Source organism: Manacus vitellinus, unplaced genomic scaffold, assembly GCF_001715985.3.
Source record: "Manacus vitellinus isolate BGI_N305 unplaced genomic scaffold, ASM171598v3 scaffold_80_pilon, whole genome shotgun sequence".
NCBI classification, from domain to species: domain Eukaryota; kingdom Metazoa; phylum Chordata; class Aves; order Passeriformes; family Pipridae; genus Manacus; species Manacus vitellinus.
Window position 1 is genome coordinate 972,864 of NW_021940818.1, and position 8,706 is coordinate 981,569.

Below are 8,706 nucleotides of genomic sequence, written 5' to 3' on the forward strand. Positions count from 1 at the left end.
AATTTTAAAAACCCCCTCAGACTTAAGTTTTTAATATGAAACAAGAATGTTGATGTTACCTTGTTTTAACAATTTTAGGTCTGTCATATGCAAGTCACACAGTTGGTTTCACACCACCAACTTCACTGACTAGAGCTGGAATGTCTTACTACAATTCCCCAGGCCTTCATTTGCAACATATGGGACCATCCCATGGTATTACAGTAAGTATTTAAAATAGTAAATACTTATTACAATATAGTTTGCTTTTTAAAAGTTATGATTGCTTGTCCTTAAGCTTTTTTACGAAATATTTGTGTAAATGTTTGTTTTTGTCTCCTTACTCCGAGATATCTATTGCTGCTTTCTTCAACCCTGATTTTCCTCTTCACCCCTCAGAAACTGATTCTTTTTGGAGAACCTTATTTTCTGCAAAAGAATAGGATGTATTATCATCTTAAGGACAGTAATAGGTATCATCTTATGGATCAGCAGGCAGGGTGTGAAAAGTGATGTTCTAAGCTACTAAGCCTATCCCAGGAAGTAAAAACATTGCTTTCATTTTTCTCCTAGTCTCCACCATCTGACGGATGAGTCATCTGAGGTTGCTTCAAGCTCAGGTTTTCTTCAGGATGACACACAATGCTACCATCATGTCACTGTAACAGGCAGTTAACTCTTATTTTCTATTCTCATTGGCAAAGAAGAAAGTTAATATAAACATTTGCTAGGGCGATTTCTCATATCTTTCAACTGAATTTATTTCCTTTTTACCTGCGATGTTTGGTGCATTTCTGCTTCATCATGTTTCTTCTAAATATTTGTGGAGTTTAATGAGCAAAAACAGAGCCTAAATATTAACCATTTGGCAAAAGACCTTACAGTTGTTGTGTCGAGACCATTTTGATTTTTCTCAGCAGGTATGGTAGTATGTAAATATCGTTCAAGGTTTTTGCTTATACTTGTCATTCTCACATGTGAAAACTTATTTCAATAGAATTTTTAGTACAATACTGAAATACAGCTGCTTCTGCCATGGTTTAGGTGGGTGTGCACAGGTAATTGTTACAATTTCCTTGAGCAAAGGGGGGTGGGGATGCTACAATGGTGGGTAGAACAGGAAGGAAGCTGGAGCTCAGCAGGAAGGTAGAATCCTGGTCCAGGTTCAGCCCGTGGCTGTGTGTCACATGAGTTAGTCACAGGAAGATCTTTATGTTTCTGGGAAACCTGGAAACTAATTTTATAAATAAGTTTTTCAAGAAACTTGTTCTGTTCAACGTCTATAAAAATACTGCTCTTTCTGAAATGTAAATGAATTGAGTCACTATGAAAAAGATCATCCTCAGGACAAAACACTAATTGTTCTGAGAAAGGTGGTGATAAGTAGCTCTTGGCTTTGTCTCAGTACTGATGCCAGGTCCCTTCATATTATTAGATGTATGCAAATGCAATAAATGATATTAAGTGTTTCAGAGACAACAATCAGTTGTCAAGAGTCCCTTGGCTTTTGCATAGAACATTAAACTATTGTACATAGTTGTGCAGAAAAATAGATACAATATACTTGATTTGACTAAATTGCAGTTTGATTCTTGACTCTTCATTTTTGATCTCCGTTACAGAATAAATTTGACTTTACCTGTAGTACATTTGGTATAGAACTGTAATCATGCTTCTCCCCAGAGCTGATCACCTGTGATTGATTATTAATTGTGGGTGGGTGGTTTGTCATGCCATGAGGTTCTTGATTAATGCTAACTGGATTGGTAAGTAATGAGCATTTTTGTTTCAAAAGTGCAGAAGTTAGTTTTCTGCAATGTAATTTATATTTTTACATTGCTAACATTTAAAGATGATCACTCTCCTCCTCCCACCCCCCCTGGTTTGTAAAGATAAAGTGGGTTTTAAATATTTGTGTTTAAATGTGCAAATTGTTGAAAATCTGTGGTTTCTGTTCAGGGGGTCTCTCTAACAACTGCTTCACTCATGCTGCTCAAAAGGTTGTAATCTGTTTTGTTTTCCAAAGACCAACTTGTTTTATGCTGTGGTCTTACTCCAGTGTGTGGGCTAAGAATCTTTCAGAGAGCTAGAGATTCTGGGCAGACTCTCTGATATTCAAAACATTTCCACCCACACTCAGGTACCACATAGTTGTACCTCATATGCCAGCAGCATGAAGTCAAAGGTTCATCAGCACCCACTGGTTGGGCAGGCACAGCTGGGAGGTGCTGTGCCTGCAGCATCTCTCATTTCTTTTTAGGTCGCTGGTCATGATGGGTAAACATATCTTCAGGACATGACATGTCTTGTGTTCATTTCCTGCAAGCTGACAGGAAGGAATGCATGTTCTGTTTGATGTCAAGAGTACTTCCCCTTCCCTTTGCTACTCCATTTCAGAGTAACGTTTATTTTATGTAAAAGTTGTATTGTGACTCTTGCAATGTTTTGAAATTTATTCTTCCCACATAATTGTTCCGATTTTTTTTTTCCTTTGCCAAGATTAGAGGACTTGCACCTGACGTTGTTCAGGAGTGTTGTTAAACATGATTTCAATATTTGTTCTGCAGAGGCCTTCACCACGAAGAAGTAACAGCCCTGACAAATTTAAACGTCCCACTCCTCCTCCTTCTCCAAACACGCAGACCCCAGTGCAGCCTCCTCCGCCACCACCTCCACCACCTGTGCAACCTTCGGTCCCGCCCGCAGCGTCGCAGGCAGCCAATTTTCAACATTCAGTGCATCCCTCCTCTCAGCCTTAGTGCATGTGCTCAGCAGTCTGTATGTCAGAAGTGGACTCATAACACGGAGCAGTTTACTAAAAGCCAAAGGCTTAACTTGGCATATTTGGATTTGACTTATTTGCACTGAGGTTATATAGGCTTCACTGTTAATTGTGTTGTAAACGTTTGTATAAAATGCAGCCAGTGTTGTGGGTCTACAACACTAACTTAACAAAGTTTTCCATCAGTGTTTACTTGAACTACATGTATGTCCATTCTCTGGCTGGAACATTTGCTACTCTGTTTGGTAATACGGCATTACGTCGTTTTGCTTGGCTCCAAAGCTTCATTTTCCTGGCTTTTAGGTTTGTAAAATTAAAGGGATACCTTTTTATATTTTTTCATGACAATTTGCAGAAAATGAAAGGCATGATGGGCTACATGATAAATTCTGAACTATTACAGTGTTTACCAAGCTTATGGAAAATCAGCACTATGTTTCAGTCATTTAAGATAACAGCTTCTAGTGCAAAAGTGAGTCAGACACCCTAATCAGTGCCCAAGACACAAACTCTATTGTGTTACGTAGCAAATAAGCCTAATTCAGCACACAGGACACATCCATATTTCTCCTGTTTAAAAGCACCTCAAACGTATGGTACAGTCAGAATTTTACACTGAGGGAACTGGCTTGTTGGAGTCTGTGGAATGTACAATTCGTGGACCTTAAGATTTGATGATGTCACTTGACATCTACATTAACCTGTAAGCTGCCCATACTGTGTGAGCAGTCACAATGACCTCGGTAAGTGTGGTCCTGCCCACAGGTTACTGATTGCTGATTCAAGTGTGCTCTTTGATTTTTTTTTTTTTTGCTGCAGAAGGCGATGTGATTGTAGAGAACAACTGATGATAATTTCTTTCTTGTTAAAATATATTAATTGTGATTCCCCCGAAGCAAAGTTCCAACAGGTATTTTAAATGTTCAAAAGTCTGTTAGAAATAAGATGAGCATAGAGGAATATATTGGCATAACAGCCAAAACTTTGTATTGCTTGGTAGAAACAGAGTACAAGAAAGTAGCACAACATGGCACTAATGAATGCTTATTTAGCAACCTAAGCCGGTACAATGTATAAAGAAATGTATTCTGAATACATTCTTTCCATTCATTTAGCACAAATAAATTGGTTTCACTTTGCAGTGGAACAAAGTGTCACTTCTTGATATTGACATCTTACTCGGTTACATTTTCCCTGAGGTTCCTGTTGAGTACTGAGGTTTATATATTATTGATAATTTTAAGTGGTTTACCTCATATATATGGATATGTGGGCCATGGAAAATGACAAGAGAATGTTTATTTTATGAGAATATGTATCTGGCTGTAATCAGAGCAGAACATGAGTAATTTATCTTTTGTTTACAAAAGTTTGTTTGACATGCCTAATGCTTTATTAAGGACATTTTTGAGAAGGAAGTACAGCATTCTGGTAGTATACTAACACTTGTACATATATTGTCATGTTTGCCGCTCACCTATTCAGTCAGGATTGCAAACTGAAAATCCTTATAAAATTAGTGCATTAAATCAAAGTAGTAAGTTAAAATAATGTTGTAAAATGTTCTGCTTAAGACAAAACTAGGATTTCTTCACTGTAGCTATGTAGTTTCAGCTCTGAGAGAATTTAGAGAAATGCATATATAGTCTATTACACTTCTTAAACCAATATGGGATCAAGTGCATTATCAAATTACAGTAATTACGGTAGTGATTCTGCAGTCAAGTGATTCTCAAGATTGTGGCAGACCTAAAATTTGACCAAGTGCTTCCATCTGAAAATAATTGACCATAGCAGATGCTCACCTTTCCATAGAGGAAACTCAGCTGTGAGCATTCTAATTAAACAGAGCTCCTGAGTCAGTGGTAGGATTGCATGTGAGAAGGTGATAGGCAGTCCGAGGTGGGACGAAGGTCAAGGTAGGATCGGTTTAGTTTGGCGCTTGTCCTTTTGTAAACATAAGACGAATAAAAAAAAACCTAGGTTTTTTTTAAGTAGGATTCCAGCTCAAGTATCACACTGTTTGAATTGTGCCCTCCTTTCTGAAGTGCTTTGAGATTCTTGGATCTATGGCTCTACGGAGTGCAAGCCCATGGTGATGGTAGTACAAATGTGGGCGGGAGGGGAAGAGCCTTTGATGGTGTTTTAAGATCTCAAAATGGAAAATTACCTAAAATAATTTATGTTTGAAGCATATTCCAAAACTGAATTTGCATAACCCAAGTTCAGCTGCTGTTATAAAGTGTCTTAGTGAACTTTCCTTACTATTCCAGTGGGACTGTTACTAGAAGAAAGTAAAGAACTGACAAATGTGTACTGAATCTTGGAAGTGTAACAAGGCGCTTAATTGGCCTTATCGAACTAAGAACGTTGAACAAACATTTGCTTGCAATCAGAAGTGTTAAACTCTATTTGTAGACTTTTTGAATAAGATGAGAAATTGTGCACAACCATCTCCTAATAAATGTAAATGGATTTTCAGTTTCCCTTGTGAATTATAGTCATGAATTATGATTCCACAACTGTGATTTTATTGGATCTCGTATAGACTGGAGAAACTCACTTGACAGTGAGATCCAGCTTACTCTGAGGGCTTGAGTGCTTGGTTTATCTCAGAAGCACCTGGGTGGGTTTCTGCTGTCCTTTTCCTCACTAATGCCTGTCAGTGGCATGCTGCATCCTCACTTGCATCCTCACTAGTTGTGTAAGGCCACAGAAGCAATTTTAGCTGTGATGAGCATTTTGTGAGCCTACCCTTTTACAGCTCAAGATTAAAAAAATAAAATCTACCTTTTAGCTGTTTTAGCAGTGCTTTCCTCTCTGACAATCAAGCAGCTTTCTTTTTATATTTTCTCTCAAGGGATCTGGCTTGCACACTGGAATGCAGCTGATACTCTGTAGAGTGTTAAGAGTGTGTTTTATCCACAGTTTGTTCCAGAGAAGTTCTTTGGAAGAAGAGGTGGGACTGTTCGCAGATAGTTTTCCAGCTAAAAGCCAGATAAGACTGTTTTAATTACATGTACTCTTCTGAGAACATATTCCTGGGGGCAGAAAGTACTATCAGAGTTTTTCCAGAAGTTGTCAGTGCTTTTCTACTGGCAATCACTGTACTGGAGCTGAACAGAATAGGATTCCTTTCCTGTAAAAATGTTTGCATTTAGGAATCCAGCTGCCTGGGTGGAATCCCTGTGCACTTCAGCTGAATGCACAGCAGTCTTGAACGCAATGAAAACGAGAAAGCTTCCTGGGATCTGTGCAACTTGCACTGCTGCCAGGAGACCATATAGACTCTGGATATTTTGTTAAAAAAATGGAAGCTGATCATGGAGACAAATAAAAGAACCTTGAGTAGTTGTCAGTCAAAGGAACACAGTCCTCTCATCCTCGATATTGATTATTGCTTGCCAAGAGGATGCATCCAGGGACCTTGTTTAAGTTTTGTAGTGCTTTTTCTAATCCTCATGCTTAGTTTTACAAGCAGTACGAGTTCTAATACTGTTCAACTCTTTTGATGTTTCCTCTTTGTTTCAGTCATGGCAGTCCATTTCTTTTTGATCCTTGGGAGTCTACAGAGCATGGATATGCAGAGCATATTTCTCCAGTTCAAGCCATCTCATAAGAAACCAGAAGGTTTATGGGTGTAAGCTATAAAATTATAATACATGCATATGTTACAGCAACATCTTTTCCTTGAGGGGAAAGATCTCTCCTCCTGAAGAGAGAGCAAACAGAGCCCCTAATTACCAAATGGACTGTATGCATAGAGACAATCTGGTTTCCTCAGTTCCCTGAGGAACTGAATTCCTCTTTCAGCCCTTTTTTGGATTCAGATTAGAAGTTTTAATATTTTAACTTTTTTTTTTTTTAATTTCCACGTCTCACTGTAATAAATACTCAGGATATCTTCATGTTCCTTTTGGGTAATAACCATTAGTCCCAGTACTAACAGAAGCTGAGTCATTGCCACTTTGTAGACAGGAGGAAGTCACTGAGTATGCCAGACTGTGGCCTTTACAATGCAGTCGTAGTTAAAGAGGAGTGTGTACTCATATAGTGATTTACTTTTTTTTTAAGCAGATGGTGCTGGTTTTGGATTAGAGGTGTGTCCTGGGGAGGAGATAAACTGTGGAGTTTGGTGCTGCATTCCAGGCAGCTTCTACTTTAGGGAGAACAGTGCTTGTTCCTACTCAACTAGTTGGGCTCCAAAGAAAAGTACTACCTCATCTTTAGGTTGGGATGATGTGGCTGCAGGGTCAGGAGAAATGTGTTAGGTTTTGTTCTGCATGTGTTACCTGGATAGGAGTCTTTCCTCACTGGAAAGGGGCTCTGGAGGTTATAAAATTTTTGTAGAGAAGTGAGGAGTTAGGACAGATGGTTGAGGGTTGAGTTTGAGAAAACTGTGTGTCCCTGTAGTAAACTGCTGCTCAGAGTACTCTTTGTCTAGGCCTGTACTAAAACGACATTTTTGTGTGTGTGTGTGTGCGTGATTTCCTTTGAAAAAATGCTGTGTTGCTGTTCTTTAAGTTTATGGCATTGCTATCTAATTTAAAAAAAAACCCACCAACAATAACAAAAAAACCACAAAAAGCAATTCCCCTTTCCACAGAAATATTGGAAGTAGTCTTCTATGTGCAAAGGTGGGTTTTCTCATGATATAACTTAATGCTGCATCTATGAACAGAGATGTTTTATTCTAGCGGTAAAACCTAAGCTGTCCGAGGCACTTTAGTTTGTGATTGCTGACTTTTGTTTTGGCAGGTGTTTCAGACGAAATCTAAGCCTCCTGTGGAGGAAGAAAAAAAATCACCTGACAGCTGTAGACTGTTCCTTTCCTGCAGAAATACAGCAATTTCCTCAAATGCAAGTAAAAGTGGAACAAGCATCCTTGAGCTTTTCTGAAGCTTATATTTAATTTCAGTACCTTGGTACCTTGCTCTTATATATTTAGAGAACCAGTGAAGCCTCATTATAGGTTGATTGGGTGTCCAGCTGGTTATTCCTATGTTTTTTCTGATCCTAGTGAAGGAAGCCTGTTCCGATTTGGATCAAACAATGGCCAAAGTTCAGATTTGTTGAGCATGAATCCAGGTGATGACTTTAAGAGCATTACACTGTGTTGGCGTCGATCGGAGCTTATTGTAAGAACCTCAGATACAAAGAAGTTTGGGGTTTTTTTAGCAGGTTACATTTTATTCCTGTATTAGCTGTATTATTGCTTTTTTGTATATCTCAAGGTGTTTACATATATTTGTAATTGTTATGATGTGTCTGTAATCAAGCTCATCTGTGCCTTCATGACTTCCAATAAACACTTGATTCTTTTGTATTTACTTGTATGGAAGAGTACCGGGTGGATGTATATTTCCTTCTCTCTGTCAGCCTGTCATCACTGGGAAAAGGAGGAAGAAAAATGAGAACTAGGAGTCACAGAAAGACACGTGCTTGTCTTTGTTTTTGCTGTCTTTGATTCTAGTTGGGCCATTTCTAATGTTTTCACTTAAATGTCTGATTGTGGAACCTGAGGATTAACCTATTTGCATAATAAAGTTTGCATAGGAGGTGCTCCTCACTTTGGATTAAGTGAGTATTCAAAGTACAATGCATGCTTGACTCCATGAGTTTTCTGTCTTAGAAGAGTGTAGCTATATTTCTTGAACTGTTTCTGTGGGGAACTTCCAGAGTACCTCTCTGAATTAAACATGTCTGTTTAACCTTTTACAGCTGCCTTCCACTGAGAGTTCAGGCTTTTTTTGCCACAGCAAGAACTGCAGCATCTTTTGGTCTTAGTAGGCCCACGTATCTTGAGGGTTCTTTTCCTGGGGGATGTGGAGTGGGGTAGGAAAAGAACAGAGTTTCATCTTTTTTCCAGTTTTTCTAAACTCATAGGAACAGAGATGTGTATTTGTGCAAAGTTATAGAAAAACATCCTACGTCTTTTGAGTCAG

At 38.6% G+C, this 8,706-nt stretch overlaps 1 protein-coding gene across 1 annotated transcript in view; it reads left to right on the forward strand.

Moving 5' to 3' along the window:
* Nucleotides 1–8,330, forward strand: part of CCDC6 (coiled-coil domain containing 6) — a 32,944-nt gene extending 24,614 nt beyond the window's left edge. Inside the window, exons 8-9 of the mRNA XM_008933664.3 lie at nucleotides 79–203; nucleotides 2,547–8,330. Coding sequence (XP_008931912.2) covers nucleotides 79–203; nucleotides 2,547–2,738 — 317 coding nt within the window. The 3' untranslated portion in view covers nucleotides 2,739–8,330. The remainder of the gene's footprint in view (nucleotides 1–78; nucleotides 204–2,546) is intronic.
* The last annotated feature ends 376 nt before the right edge of the window (nucleotides 8,331–8,706 follow it).